Consider the following 16,464-nt stretch of genomic DNA (forward strand, 5'->3'; position numbering starts at 1 on the left):
GAATTTTGAACCTGCTCATCACAAGTCTCATTCCCATGGATCAACACGCGACAACTCAATTGTACGCAAAGCTCAAAGGCTTAAGAATTGCCTGCTCCACAAGCAACAACTTACTTAGCACATCATAACTCATTGGAAGTTCATCAGGATTTCAAGTCACATGCATGATTTGCATATTCGGGTGCTTCTTATTATATTACATCTAACATTAGGAATTTACACCATCTTTATTCTTGTGCAGGACCTAACAATGTTTTAATTGCTAATGGACATACTCTAGAGGTCAAAACAATTGGTCATTCTCAAGTTTCCTCTATTGTATCAAATTATGTGTTGAATCTAACTGATAAACTACATGTGCCATCCATTAGTAGGAAATTAATATATGTTTATAAGCTTTCCAGTGATTACAATGTATATTTTTAGTTTCATTCTAACAAGTGTTTCATTAAATCTTAGGCATATAATACAGTGTTACATGAAGGATTTCTATATGAAAGTGGCTTGTATTACTTCACCGGCCTTTCTTTGGAACCTTCAAGGAATTACTTGAGTCACAAGTCACAAAGTTCATGCCTGATTGTCAATCATACTTTATCTTCTCATGTTCATACTAAAACTCAATTTGTAAATACAGATGTTAGTCCCAATGTCTGGCCCATATGGAATGCTAGGTTAGGACATGCCAATCATAGAGCTCTAAAGAGCTTCTCTCAATTGTGTAATATCCCTATAAGCAATTAAAATGTTACTGATTTTTGCAATTCATGATGTGTTGGTAAATATCACAAGTTAATTTCATGATTTTTTTTATAACAAAAATATAAAGCACCATAGACATTTTTATTATAATAAACACATTTAAGCATATTACATTTAGAGGTCTTATCTCTATGGATATGTTACTAAAACCTTTAGCATTATTTTTAGGTTCACCTAGATTCCCTTTGATTCTGCGGATATTCTGCCTTTATGTGACTTTTTTTCTGCACTAGAAGCAAGTTGCAAAGACGGTTGATCCATGAGATCCATGTCTTCGTCAATTTCACTTTCCCAGTCTTTATCTTGTGGCTTCATGTCTTTGGCCTCTTGTTTACCATGAAAATTGGTAAACAACGCTAGTCTCTTATTGAAGTTTGCTTTGCGAAATCGACTAGTGAATTTCAAGACACCATGCTTAAAATGAATGATAAATATTTGTTTGATTTTGATAGTGATCGAAACCCCGTTGCTAGTTTTAGAAAAATTACAGTAAATAACTGGTTCAAAATGTAAAGACTTTGAAAAGAAACTGTAAAAAAAGATTAAAGAAAATGCAAATGAAAAACTTGACATTAATTGAAAGTTGGTGATTCAAACGTACATTGCACTCATCAGACTCATTTTATGCTTCGCTGGATACTTTGAGTTTTACGTGAGTTTTGGTATTAAGTTTGAACACCCCTAAATCTAATTACGAAACTTTTATTTACAGTACCAATTGGTAACTGATTTGTGGCAGACCTTCCTTCAGTAGGCGCCATGTATCCACTAACTTTAGTTAACCGCCTCTGCACGTATTTATACTTATGGATACCATGACGAACGATTACCACATTATGTTCGTCCGTAGTAACTGCTTCTGTCTAAGAAACTGCCTCTGTCGACTGATCCACCATCCTATAACGAAATATACTAAGTCCATGTCTTCCTTCGGCCAGTATTTCGACTTCTCTTCTGCACCTCTCTATATCAACTTTCTTATTCGTCTGGGAATGGCTTCCTACACCCCACATGATTTTAGCTGGGTTTTTGACTTTATCGAAAATCCCAGCTAACACCTCTATAACTTTTAGTGTTAGATTTTTTTTTCTTTTTGTCACCTTCTTTGTTCTTATCTACTCTTTTTAGTTCCATTTCATGTTTTCTGCAATTTCGAACAAGGTAGTCAATTCCATAGAAGACGAGCTCTTTGATTTAGATGTCGCATTAAATTTAGGTTAACAGCTGCAATTTAGGCATCTAAGGACTTTGATAACCAAATTCCCATTTCAAAAGTTTTTACCTAGAGCTCTCATATGATTCACAATGTGAATAAAACATGTTTCCATATCATGAATATTTTCCTCAAGTCTCATTCTAAAAAGCTCGTACTCATGGGTCAATATGTTCATCCTAGTCCTTTTTATCCCGATTGTACCTTCATGGGTAAGTTGAACGACATCTCATATTTCTTTAGCAGTCTCACAGTGAGAAACACGAAAAAAACTCATAAATATTGAGAGTGATAATGATAATGGTTTTAGATTTCAAATTGTGTTGCACTTTTTCCTTGATATATTTGGTCCATATTTCTCTATATATGTTCTCCACAACACAATCAACTAAATGTTTAGGAATAAAAGAACTCTTTTTAACAACAATCCATATTGCATTACACATCCCATATATAAAGATTTTCGTCTTCTCTTTTCAATAAGCATACCCCCTCTCCATTGAAGGATGGAGGTTTGTTTAGTAAATCGTTTGAAGTCACTTCTACCTCCTAAAATAATTTATCATATAAATGGAGTTAAACTCTGATGCCACTTGTTGAACAAGAAATTTCAAACACAAGAGGGATGGTAAACTTTTATATTATGATTTTATATGTGTTATCACAAGAACGACTGATTTAAAATGATTTATATTAAAAACAAAGATTAACAGAGAATAAACAACAAAAAAAGATAAATAACATGAAAAAAAATAAAAGACAGTAATATAGAGATAAAGTAAAAAAATCACACTAAAGACTATCTTAATTCGACCTTAAACTACACAACCAACTTTAATTCTTCAAAATTTTTACTTGAAATTTCTACTTGAGAGTTCTCATTTTTCTTTCATTTGTTTTCTATTAGAGCGAACTGTTTTTTTTTTTTTTTCATAAACATTTTCCTTTTTTAAAATAATTGTAGAACATTACTTTTTATTAGCAAAAATGCACTTTTCTATTACTTAGAGTAATTTAAATACAAAATATTATCGATAAAAAAATAATCATTGAACATTACTTTTTTAATTAAAAAAATCTACGATGTTCTGTTAATTACTTTAATTATATAAATTATTATTAATTAAAAAATAATTGTTGGGCCAGCTGTAATTCTAACAAAGCATTATTGTTAGCATCTTCTTAATTGTTTTATTCTTCATCACACAACTAATCCATTTGATAATAATTGAGATAAAGAAACTAAATCAAACGCACTAAAACATTATAATATGGGTCATTATGAGCCACATACAAACGTTGTTGCCACTTGCCGCTATAATGATTGATGTCTAAAATCCCAATCATCCCCAGGTTGTAAATTTGGTTTTACTGTCTTTTGCTTTTTCAAGAGGCAAATATCGACAGGATCCAGACGTACATACTTTAGTATCAGAAATGCTGTAGACAAATTTTTAATGAACACTGAATTATCATAATTTCATCCCCCAAGAAGTATAGGATAAGAAAAAGTACTATACTCCTTATATAAAATACGATTCTTTAAAATGGTTTCCACATGCTTCTGAAATTGTCTCGACAAATTTTTTAGTTAATAAAGTTATATATATATATATATATATATATATATATATATATATATATATATATATATATATATATATATATATATATATATATATATATATATATAAAAGGCATATTGTTATGAAGAAATCAAAGCCCAAGAGAATTATGAAACAGCCCGTGTGGCTAAAAGACTTTATTTTAAAACAATAAGGTGCAACTAGTAATATTTTAGTTTATGTTTTGTTGTTTTTAGATTATGGCTGGCCCATGGCCCTTTTAGGAATATAAACCCTACTATTTATATTGTATTCTGCAGCAGCCATTAGTAAGAAGAAAAGTTGATTTTATCTTATTGTCTTTTAATGCTTTCTAGATCTAGGGTTATTGAACACATATCTATCATTGGTGCTTTCCTTTACCTTCTCAAGACCTCTCATGGCTCCTCCAAAACCTCCAAACCCCTCTTCTAAAGAGATTTTAGAAGAAGCTTTACAAATGTCCTCATTACACTTAAACAATGCTATGGCTGAAACACAAGAGCAAATGGATGTAAGATTTGCTCAAGTTCATGAAGATATTGCCAAACAAGTGGGTCAGCTGCATACAAGGTTAGAGAATGACAAAATTGAAGAAGAATCAAAATACCAAGCTCTTATGGCAGCTCTGCAGAAAATTTCCATTCAAAAAGAACCCCAAACTGCTGTCCATACCCATTCTGCACATGCTGGTGGCAGCACATCAGGTATACAACCCTCTTCTTTATCTTTTGGGTCACCTACTTTAACCCATGTGAGCACACCCACCCAATCACCCATTAATCACACTGCTACACCTAATCATTCTGCAGTTCGGCCAACCGCAGCCCACACATTCGCACCCACTCAGCCAACAATTTCTATACACCCCCATTCACACGTTTTACACCCCCCTTTCGTCCCTTATCCTCCATACACCCCCCAATCTGTTTTTGCCCCTTTTTCCCAACCAGATCCATATCATAACCTAGCCCACATACCACCCTTGCCACCTATTCGCTCACCCAAGCTGGACCTACCCCTTTTCGATGGATCTAACCCTTTAGAATGGTTATTTCAGGCTGATCAGTTTTTTAGCTTTTATAATCTACCACCCGAAAATCGTTTGTCTTTAATTTCTTTTTATATGAAGGGAGATGCATTAGGCTGGTTTAAGTGGATGCATCATAATCACTTGTTAACAGATTGGTTATCTTTCACAAGAGCTTTAGAATTACGTTTTGGTCCTTCTACTTTTGAGAACCATCAAGCTGAATTATTTAAATTAAAGCAAACAGGATCTGTTATGGAGTACCAAACGAAATTTGAACAGCTTGGCAATCAAGTGGTGGGACTGCCACCTTTGGCAATTCTAAATTGTTTTATCTCAGGTTTAAACATAGATATTCAGCATGAATTAGCTATCCTAAAACCCACATCTATATCCCAAGCCATTGGACTTGCCAAATTAATCGAGTCTAAACTCAAAGAAACCAAACAAAAGTTCATTAAACCCTTCTCATCAAACTACCAAAAACCAACACCTACCAACCCAAACACCCAGAATTTTAAACCACAAACACCTTCAACCCAACCCAACCCTAACCTTCAAAATAACTCCAACTCACAACAGCCCAGATTTCCTATACGCAAACTAACCCAAGCCCAACTACAAGAACGACGAGCCCAAGGCCTTTGTTTTAATTGTGATGAGAAATTCATCACGGGTCATAAATGCTCTACAAACAGATTTTTCATACTCTTGGCTGAGGAAGAGGGAGTGATGGTTGAACCAGAAAATGAAAACATGGAAGAACATTCAATGGAGGCAGAATTTAAGGATACTTATTTTCAGCTATCCCCCCAAGCTTTAACCGGTCACTATCACCCACAAACACTAAAATTCAAAGGCAAAATCCAAGGGTTATCGGTGATGGTTTTGGTTGACACGGGTAGCACTCATAACATTATGCAGCCTAGAATTGCTCATCACCTAAATTTACATACAACCCCAATCAACCAATTTTCTGTTATGGTGGGAAACGGATCTCATCTCCAATGTGAGGGAATTTGCAACAATGTTCAAATCTTCCTTCAAAACAAACCTTTTACCCTTCCATTCTATTTGTTACCTATTGAGGGTGCGGATATCGTTCTAGGTATGGCTTGGCTTCGAACCCTTGGACCCATTCAAGCTGATTTTTCAATTCCCTCCCTCACCTTTCAACATCAGAATACCCCACTAACCCTCACCGGCGACCCCAGCTCAACACCCACAAATACAACTTTCCACCAACTCCGCCAACTTATTCACACCGATGCCATTGCCTCTTTTCACCTATTACTCATGGAACCCATCCAACAACCCCCCCAAACAAACGAACCCAATATTTCAACTCCATCTAACCAAAACCCTTTACCACTCCCACTCACCACCCTTTTGACAAAATTTCAATCTATTTTCCAACAACCAAAAGGCTTACCACCATCTAGACCGCATGACCATCATATAACCCTTCTCCCAAATACACCACCCATCAATGTGAAACCTTACCGTTACCCACACACAAAAAAAGACACCATGACCAAAATGATTCAAGAAATGCTCCAAGAAGGTACCATCAGACCTAGCACTAGCCCCTTCTCATCCCCTGTTTTATTAGTCAAAAAGAAAGACGGGACTTGGCGATTTTGTGTTGATTATAGAGCATTGAATGCTGTGACTGTAAAGGACAGATTTCCCATACCCACTATTGATGAGCTTTTAGACGAACTTAATTCAGCCACAATTTTTTCCAAGATAGATTTGTGTTCAGGATACCATCAGATCAGATTAGCATCAGAAGACACGTATAAAACAGCTTTTCGAACTTTTGATGGGCATTATGAATTTCTTGTAATGCCCTTTGGCCTAACAAATGGGCCTTCTACTTTCCAATCGGCTATGAATGACTTACTCCGCCCCTACTTAAGAAAATTTGTACTTGTTTTCTTTGATGATATTTTAATTTACAGTCCTAATTTTGAAGATCATCTAACACATTTGCAGGTTATTTTTGAGTTATTGGCTAAGCAAGCTTTTTTTGTGAAGTTATCTAAGTGTGTTTTTGCCGCAGTTCAAATTGAGTACCTAGGACACATCATTTCAGCCGGCGGTGTTGCACCGGATTCAAACAAAATTAAAGCCATTGTTGATTGGCCAGCACCACGTTCACTCTCGACACTCCGCGGCTTTTTAGGTCTCACCGGTTTTTATCGACGATTTGTCAAAAATTACGCCACACTCGCCGCTCCCCTCACCGACTTGTTACGTTCCACTAAATTTACATGGAGTACAGAGGCTGCTCAGGCCTTTACAGAGCTAAAACAGAAAATGACAACCATGCCGGTATTAACACTGCCGGACTTTACAAAGGAATTTACAATAGAGACTGATGCTTCTGGCGTCGCCATTGGCGCTGTTCTATCCCAGGAAGGCCATCCAATTGCGTATTTCAGCAAGAAACTTTGCCCACGCATGCAAGCTTCATCGGTCTATGTAAGGGAAATGTTCGCCATCACGGAGTCAGTCAAGAAGTGGCGGCAGTATCTCTTAGGTCAACGGTTTCACATCTACACGGATCAAAAGAGTTTAAGAGATATGTTATTACAACGCATACAAACTCCAGAACAAGAAAAATGGACGGCTAAGTTACAAGGATTTGATTTTGAGATTTCATACAAACCTGGAAGATCGAATCTTGTTGCAGATGCCTTAAGTCGTAAACTGGAACCAGCAACACCAGTCCTACTTGTCCTGTCTTCACCTTTGCCAGATTTACTCCAGACCTTGAAACAGTTTTATACACAAGACAGTGTGGGTCAGAATTTGATGCAGTTAGCAATAGCAGAGAAAAAGAACCCAGCATTCAAGGTGAACCAAGGATTATTGTATTACAATAACAGAATTTTCATACCGGAAATAGATGATTTAAGACTTCAGCTCATGAAGGAATACCACCAGACACCAACTGCAGGTCATTCAGGCGTGAAGGCTACGTTGGCCAGATTAAGGGCATCATTTTGTTGGCCAGGTGTGTACCTCAATGTGAAAGAAATGGTTAAAAACTGTTCAACATGTCAACATAATAAATATGATACTCAGAAAAAGAAGGGTTTGCTCCAACCATTACCAATTCCGAAACAAGTTTGGGAAGAAATAACTATGGACTTTATAACAAACTTACCTAGTTCATGTGGCCACACAACGATCTGGGTAATTTGTGACCGTTTGACGAAGTACGTTCATTTTCTCCCACTGCCAACTCACTTCTCCGCAAAAGATCTGGCAAATAGATTCACAGTGGAAGTCTTTCGCCTCCATGGCAGCCCAAAGACTATAGTTTCAGATCGTGATCCCCTGTTCCTAAGTAAATTTTGGAAGGAGTTTTTCAGGAACCATGGAACGACTCTGCAATACAGTACCTCATATCATCCAGAGACCGACGGACAAACGGAAGTAGTAAATCGTTCATTAGAAACGTACCTACGCTGTTTTGTGGGAGATCACCCTCGCACTTGGCATAAATTTCTTCATTTGGCAGAATATTGGTTCAACACTTCAGTTCATTCAGCTATCAACATGACTCCTTTTAAGGCCCTTTACGGTAGAGATCCTCCGGGCATCATGGACTATGTTCAGAGTTCTGTTTCAGACTCCACACTTGACGAAGCTCTACATCAACAACAGCAGATTTTAACGCAGTTAAAAGACCATTTACGGAAGAGCAGAGCAACGATGGAGAAACAGGCTAATAAAAAGAGACAGGATGTTACCTTTACGGAAGGAGATTTCGTTTTGATGAAGCTTCAACCGTATCGGCAGCAAACAGTCCACCGCCGTCAGTCTCAGAAGTTATCTCAAAGGTACTTTGGCCCTTTTCGTATCATCAAACGCACCGGGAATGTTACATATTTACTCGATCTACCGTCATCTTCCCGGATTCATCCCATCGTCCACGTGTCACTACTGAAAGCATATCACGGAAAACCACCGTCAATGGGTTTTCAACCAAGTTCTCCGCCGGATCTCATCACTTTCGAAGCAGAAGGTTCACCTGTTTCACGAACCGGAACCACTTCTGGGCTTAGAGAGAAAGAAAAAGGACCTAGTTTGACTGAAGAAAATAAGAAGAGTTTGTGTGATGGAACTAGTTTGAACTCGGTGGAAAAATATCAAATGCAGGAGCAAATGGGTTTAAGTGGTAAACAAAGGGTACTTATCACTTCAGATACTTTGGCAAGTACAAATTCCGGTTATGACAAATCTACCCCTGGAAGTCCCAACGTCTCTCTCCCTTTGTCCAATACAGCCAGCTGTTTGGTACCTGCACCCAGCTGTAACGCGCATGCGCGTGTTCCCCAAGGTTGTCCCACTGCTCGAGATAGTCCCACTTTTTCCAACAAGCAATCTCAGCCCTTGCTTCAGATTCGCCCTTATCCCTTGGAGATTTCCCACGCCCCAATGTTATCTCCTCATGTGACCACCGATTTTCCCTTCAGTAGATGCCCAATTCAAAATTCTGGGCCCACGGTTGTTCGTTCCAGCCCACACACAAATGTTGTGTATCCTAACCAAACATCTTTGAACCTTGAGGACAAGGTTCCTTATGGGCCCCAGAGTAATGTTATGAAGAAATCAAAGCCCAAGAGAATTATGAAACAGCCCGTGTGGCTAAAAGACTTTATTTTAAAACAATAAGGTGCAACTAGTAATATTTTAGTTTATGTTTTGTTGTTTTTAGATTATGGCTGGCCCATGGCCCTTTTAGGAATATAAACCCTACTATTTATATTGTATTCTGCAGCAGCCATTAGTAAGAAGAAAAGTTGATTTTATCTTATTGTCTTTTAATGCTTTCTAGATCTAGGGTTATTGAACACATATCTATCACATATCATATGAGAATGTCTTTTTTATATGAGAATGTGAAAATGAATCTGAACCATTAGATTTTAAAATAAATGGTGGAGATTATGTGAGAATTTTTTTTTCTTTCTCTTCGATTATTAAAATAAATGATGTAGGAGAGAGAAAAAAAGATTCTCACATAATCTCCACTATTTATTTTAAAATTTGATGGTTCAGAATCATTCTCACATTCTCATATAAAAAAAGTATTCTCGTATGATATACCATATATATATATATATGAAAAATAAATTGATCACTAAAGTGATATTTTTATTTTATATTTTTTATGAATGTTTTAAAAACCAAAACGAACCGGTTAGTTGGATTAGTCAAACTGGAATCAGATGAGTCATCAATTTGATCTTATTATTGAACTCGGTAAGTTATTGAAAATAATGTGAATTGGCTAGAACGGTTAAAAACCAATAAATTATTTGTTGTGTGATAACAATATTTAAAATTTGAATTTAAAGAATAAACTTGTGAAATTATAATATTTTGAAATTTTGAAGGTGTCGAGATATTTTTTAGAGACCGAATCAACCAGTCCGGCCGGTTTAATAATTATATAATTTTATTATAGAGATCGATTTATTCAATCGAGTTATCTGATTTAGTCATGTGATTCGACCAGTGACTCAATGATTCGACCAATAAATTACTGACTCAATATTTCCATTGTTGACCGGTCCGATTTTAAAATATTATTTTTTATATTTATTTATGTTAAACAATATTTCCAACAATTTGACTCTAATAATTATAACAATTCTATGTTAATAATTTCATATTTTTCTTTTTCTAATGCAACTTAAAAATCTAATTACATCCAAAAAAATACTCTTTTGTATTTTTTTCCTTATTGTACTTAAGTTAATATGCTGATAAGGAAAGTATTAGAGAGTGGAAAAATTTGTGGGTACAAATTTGAGAATGGAGAAGAGAGATTCACTCATTTATTTACAATAGGTTGACGACATCCTAATTGTTAGAGAAAGAAAATAGTCAAATATATGGATAAGGCAAGCTTGTTGCTTTTTGAAGTGATGTCAGATCTTAAGGTTAATTTTATCAAGAGCTCATTAGTTGGAATAAACATTCGGTGGTTTGAAGAGGCAACAAATATATTGAATTGTAAAATTGGAATAGTTCCCTCCAAGTTCCTTAGTCTTTCAATTGGGGTCAATCTAAATAGAAAAGAAATTTGAAAACCAATGATTGAGGCCGTGAGGAATAGATTGTACGTCTATATGAAAGAACTTTCAGTTATTCATTGGTGGTGGTGTGGTAATTTTAAAATTTGTCATGTATGTGCTTCTAGTCTACTTTCTTTCTGTCTTCAAAGCAGTATAATTGCTAAAGTTGAATCTCTCTTTAAGTAATTTATTTGGGGTGGAAATGAGAATGAGAGGAAAATAAATTGGGTCAAACGAAATAAGGTGTGTAGGCATGTTAAAGAAGGGGGACTAGGTATTAGAAACCTAATTGTAATTAATTTGGCACTTTTAGAAAAGTAGGAGTGGAAAATAAAATAAAAAAAGGAGTGGCTTGTGGTTTAATTATATGGTTAACAGATATGGTTGGAACAAGGGGTCAATTAGAATAGATATTACAGACGGTTCGAACTAATGGAAAGCTATTTACAATCTTGAGTTAGACGATTGTAAGTTATGAAGTACTACTTTGTTAGGGAGACTTACAAGGATCAAATGTCTAGTCTTCCATACTATTTTAATTCGTTATGGTCTAAAATTTGGCATAAATCTATACCTTTAAAAATATCATGTTTGGCTTGAAGATTGTTCCAAAATAGATTAACCAAAAAAGATAATCTTGTAAGAAGGGTCATACACTACTATGAAACACACATTTAAGCTCAGACATAAAATTGATTTAATTTCGGTTATAGAGGCGAGGTAACGAAGGGTGTCATAATTACTTACCACTTAATCCCTCGGTTTTTGAATAACCAAGGGGATAGTTGAAATAATTATAGATTCGATTCCCAACAAATGCATTTTTTGAGTTGTAATTCCTTAAGAGACTAGGTTGTCATTGAGTTTGTAATTAGGTTAATTATTGAATTAAGTCCTTATTGAGAAGGCAAAATCACTCAAGCAGGTGGACTGGAGGTAACTTAATTAACAACGAATCAGGATAAAAATACATGTCTTTATTTTTACTATAAGCTTTGTTGTTTATGTTCTTGGGTGGGAAAAATTTTAATCTTGAAACTCAATTCAAATCATCTATTTCTTATGTTTCTTTGAACCTTCACTTAGGGTTTGTTTGGCTGTAAGGAAAAATAGAGAAGAGAGAAAGAGGTGAGAAAGAGTGTGCGAAGAGAGAAATAGGTGAGAAATAGAATAAATTTAATGTAATGTTTAGTATAAATGAGAAAGAAGAGAAATAGGATAGAGAGAGTAATAATGATTTAAGGAATTGACAATAAAACTCTTATCTTAAAAAAATCATTCTAATTATAATTAATATTAATTGGGTCTTTCTAACCAGTGCCCTCAGGGTAATCGTTAAGCATTCCAAAAAAGAAAATATTTTATAAAAAATTTAATATTTCAATTTTTAATACATTAAATACGCAGATTACCGAGATAAATTTACTATTTTAAAATTTTTAACCATTGTCCTGAGGGCACTGGTTAGCATTTCCCATATTAATTTAATAAACTGCTTAGATTTTATTTTAAATCATTATTTATTTTATATTGAATTTTATAAGTAATTTTTTTATTAATTAATTAAATTTATTAGTTTAATACGTTCTTAAATTTAAACCGGCTACTTTAGACAAAATAATAGTAGTTCAATTTTTTTATTTGAACGTAGTTTACATAATTTTTCATTTTTAAATTAATTAAAAAATATATAAAAATATAACTTTTCACATTATAATTTTCAAATCTACTATCAAACAATTCAAAATATTATACTAGTCAGTCATTTAGCACAACATAATCACTTCGTTTTTTTGTCTTTTGTGATACAATAAAGGGTACAATTGAAATAGAGTAAAAGATGCAACTCTATCTTGTGTTTCTTCTCATATCTAGAAGATTATAAAAATGGTGGAGTCCATATACTTTACCTTTAATAGGAGCATCCTCCAGTTTTTTACATCACATCACTAGTTTCTCAAAATATTTTAAGAGAATAAAAAAAAATCTTCAATTACATTCATAAACTCTTTAGCATGATCACATTCATACATATTTTTTTCAAAATCAACAAACATAGTATGATATATCTACTAGAATTAGTGGATTTAAATTTTTCTTCACTATGGTATATCCATGTATAGCTTTTGTTAAGGCAAAACCATTACATATAGTATAAAAACAATTTAAATGAGAGCATATGATTTTTTAGACTTAGTTTTTTCTATATGAACAACAATTATCTTAATAACTCATCTGCTCAATCTTAATATTCTTTTGTCAATCGATAAAGGGATATCCCTTTCTGATGCATAACCTAATTATTCATTTATCTATTTTTGATCCGTAAAAAATAAAAAAAAATAAAACAATGACAAGTGTAAATTTTTTCTACCGCTTATTTGATATTAAAAATTTTGATTTACTCAAAATCTAAAAAACTATCAATAATCATATGAATAAACTAAGTATTATATCAATATAAGTATTATATCAATATAGTAAATAATATGTATAAGGATCATGCTAACATGTGCCTTTAAGATACATGTTACATGTTAGCATTTTCTTATGTATAATGTTATGAACTACAATTTCACTTATTTTTCACCATGTATCATGGGCTCTAAACTTAATCTAAACAATATATGTATATATTTTTAGGGTGTGACTATATAGAATATATTTATAAAAAATAGTGGTATGAAGTTAGTTTTATAACATAAGATATAAAGTTTAAATTTTTATCATATATAGTTGTAAAACAAAAATTAATTTATTTTATTATAAAATATTATCTTGTTCATTTTTAAAGTTTTTAGTTAATTAAAAAATATATTTGAAATATTAGGTTATTAAATTCTCTCTTCAAACTTAAATAAAATATAAGTCACATATCAACAATATAAATAATATAAGTGATACATTATTAAAAAATGAAAATATAAAAATTCAATTCATTTAAATTTTAAAAAATAAAAATATAAAAATTAAATTCATTTAAGTTTAAAATAGAGAATTGATTTAGTCAAATAAAAATACAAATACATCTATAATTAAACCTAAAATATAACATCAAGTCATGAAAAATGTATTATGTATATATTTTATCTAAATTTAAGCTGAATAAATTAAACTTCATTGTTTAATTCTTTTTTATATTAAAAACCGAAAACAATATTTATCCAATTATACTCACCAAATACATTTCATTCAATTTCAGTCCTAATAAACTTTTCTTCTACATTTGGTAACGTACGTATTCGTCTCTTTTGGAACTGGTCCTTCCATTTATTCTAGTCATTATCATATGGACTTTTAAAAAGGCACCACATAATAAATTTCTAGAGTATTTAAAAGAACAACCTATTTTAGTAAACATTAAATTAGAAACTAAACTTGAATTTAAATGGAAATTAAAGATACATCTACTCCTTATAAAATATAAAAATAAATTAATTTTAAACTATTTATTTTATTTAACGGAAGTTCCAATGCAAAGATCTTGGTACTTGGTACCGTAGATTAAAAACAATAGATATACCAAATAACACTTATTAAACAAATTTAATAAATCACACCAGAAGTCACCGGGAAACCGGCTCTTCCGGTTTCTTAGCCAACTCAACAAGCAAAGGTCGCAATTTATTTTTCCACAATTTCGCCTCAGATTCCTCCCCCTTTCCACGTTTCTTCATTTCAACTACCACAAATTCATCCGTTAACCGGTAAACCATAACAACACCAATCAAATTACCTTCTTGTCCCTCCAATTTTGCTCCACCACAATTTTCCATTTTTGTTACAACTACCGTCGTTCCCTTAACCACCTCCTCCACCCTTTCAATAATTTTCTCCGGTTTGTCCCTTGAAACAACCCATTCAGCTAAACCCGACCCGTTTTGATCCTCAAACAAACCAGACATATCTAACCCAGTTGAAAACGATATCAAATCAAACGCGTTCATCGACTTAAACCCGGTTTGACTTTCCTCCAACTCCGGTTCCTTAACTAAAACCCGGTCCACCTTATATCCACCCGAGTTGAACCACGGGTCTTGAAGAATTTCATCAACGCTAATCCTCGTCTCAGGGTTCGTATCCAACAACCTCGATAAGAGATTCTTCAGATCACAGGAAAACCATTTCGGGAACCGAAATTGACCGCGGTAAATCTTCCTATACAGCACGGTAATATTATAATCATTGAACGGTAAATATCCCGCGGTAATAGCAAACAAAACGACGCCGCATGACCATACATCAGCTTTCGCACCGTTATACCCTTTCTTCGCTAGGATCTCCGGTGCCACGTAGGACGGTGTACCGCAAACGGTGTGAAGTAAACCGTCAGGACGGATCTGGTTTTTCACCGCGCTTAAACCGAAATCAGTTACCTTGAGATTATCATTCTCGTCTAGTAAGAGATTATCGAGTTTGAGATCGCGGTGGTAAACACCGTGAGAGTGACAGTGTTTCACGGCGGAGATAAGTTGCCGGAAGTATTTTCTAGCGTGTTCTTCGGTGAGTTTGTCTCTTTTAGCTACCTCTTCGAAGAGTTCGCCGGCGGAGGCTAATTCTATGATGAAGTAAATTTTCGTCTTCGACGCGAGCACTTCAAAGAGGTTTACGATGTTAGGATGATGGAGGCGGCTGAGAATTGAGATCTCACGCTCAATGTTTGGTGAGAAACCTCCATTAACGAGTTTCTTCTTGTTCATGACTTTCACCGCTACGCTCTTCCCGGTTTCGACATTCGTCGCGTGGTACACCTTCGCCGACGCGCCAACTCCGAGCAGTTTACCAATTTCGTACTTCTCAAACAAAACGACGCCGTTTGTTGACTTGTTAGTCGCTTGTATTTGAATTTGTGATTCTTCTGCCATGACGGTGTCGTTTTGTACCTGATATCCAACTGGTTTGAGATGGATACGGATTTGGTAGGATTTAGAGTTGCCGTGGTTATTGATTATTGGTAACGTAGAAGTGCTTTTGAAAATTAATGAACGATCTTAAAAAGCACTTCTGAAAAATTATAGCGGCTTGAAGTTGAAGTGTTTTTGGGAGAAAGAAAAGGAAGTATTAAGCGATGTTTTGCGTGTGTGTAGTTATGAGTGGTATACGGATGCTATTTAAAGATAATCGATTCTACTTTGGATGTTGCTTTTGAATGTACTAGGATAATTTGTTATTTATTTTTTTAAGGGGAAACAAAGAGGAATGGTGTTGTGACGTGGTACAGTAAAAATCGCTTTTGTATACAGTAAGAGAGTGTTAGAGTGTTAAATCACTTAAATGAGTGGCTTGTGGCTTGTATATAGGAATATGCGGTTAGAGGCTAAGGTACCGCGTTGGAGAATTATAAGAGACCAAAACTCGTTGAAATGAATGAGTGCCGTACAGAGATAGGGTATAATAGTCAATGGATTATAGTAGTACTAGGAGCCAAACAAAGCTTTATTTTGATGATGTGAAAGGGAATGCGTGAAACTGAGTGGTGACCACATTATCAATGGTGAATATACCATTGTACCCCTCTATTACATATCAATACCCCTCTATTAGATACTGCCTCCGTTCCTTTTTATAAGAGGCAACTCACTTTTTAGGTTCGTTGAATAATCAATGTATCTAGTCTATAAACAAACCAAATACATTGATTATTCAATGAACCTAAAAAGTGACTTTTCTCTTATAAAAAGGAACGGAGGTAGTATCAATACTTCGTTGCGTTTTTTCTTTTACGGGGGTTGTTACTCGTTATCCCCAAAAAATTGA

At 34.3% G+C, this 16,464-nt stretch overlaps 2 protein-coding genes across 2 annotated transcripts; one reads left to right on the forward strand and one right to left on the reverse strand.

Moving 5' to 3' along the window:
• The first annotated feature begins 3,979 nt into the window (after positions 1 to 3,979).
• LOC131614277 (uncharacterized) lies at positions 3,980 to 9,298 on the forward strand. Its single transcript, XM_058885887.1, has one exon. It carries the CDS (start codon positions 3,980 to 3,982, stop codon positions 9,296 to 9,298), a length of 5,319 nt encoding a protein of 1,772 aa, XP_058741870.1.
• Positions 9,299 to 14,131: 4,833 nt separating this feature from the next.
• Positions 14,132 to 15,911, reverse strand: LOC131609465 (CBL-interacting serine/threonine-protein kinase 14-like). The gene has a single exon (XM_058881159.1). The coding sequence runs from the start codon at positions 15,570 to 15,572 to the stop codon at positions 14,274 to 14,276; it is 1,299 nt and encodes a 432-aa protein (XP_058737142.1). The 5' UTR covers positions 15,573 to 15,911; the 3' UTR covers positions 14,132 to 14,273.
• Positions 15,912 to 16,464: the final 553 nt, after the last annotated feature.

The sequence above is a fragment of the Vicia villosa genome, linkage group LG6 (assembly GCF_029867415.1).
Source record: "Vicia villosa cultivar HV-30 ecotype Madison, WI linkage group LG6, Vvil1.0, whole genome shotgun sequence".
Classification (NCBI taxonomy): domain Eukaryota; kingdom Viridiplantae; phylum Streptophyta; class Magnoliopsida; order Fabales; family Fabaceae; genus Vicia; species Vicia villosa.

Bases quoted from the DNA above. Each gene is read 5' to 3' on its own strand.
- LOC131614277 (XM_058885887.1), top strand. From the start codon at position 3,980: ATGGCTCCTCCAAAACCTCCAAACCCCTCTTCTAAAGAGATTTTAGAA.
- LOC131609465 (XM_058881159.1), bottom strand. From the start codon at position 15,572: ATGGCAGAAGAATCACAAATTCAAATACAAGCGACTAACAAGTCAACA.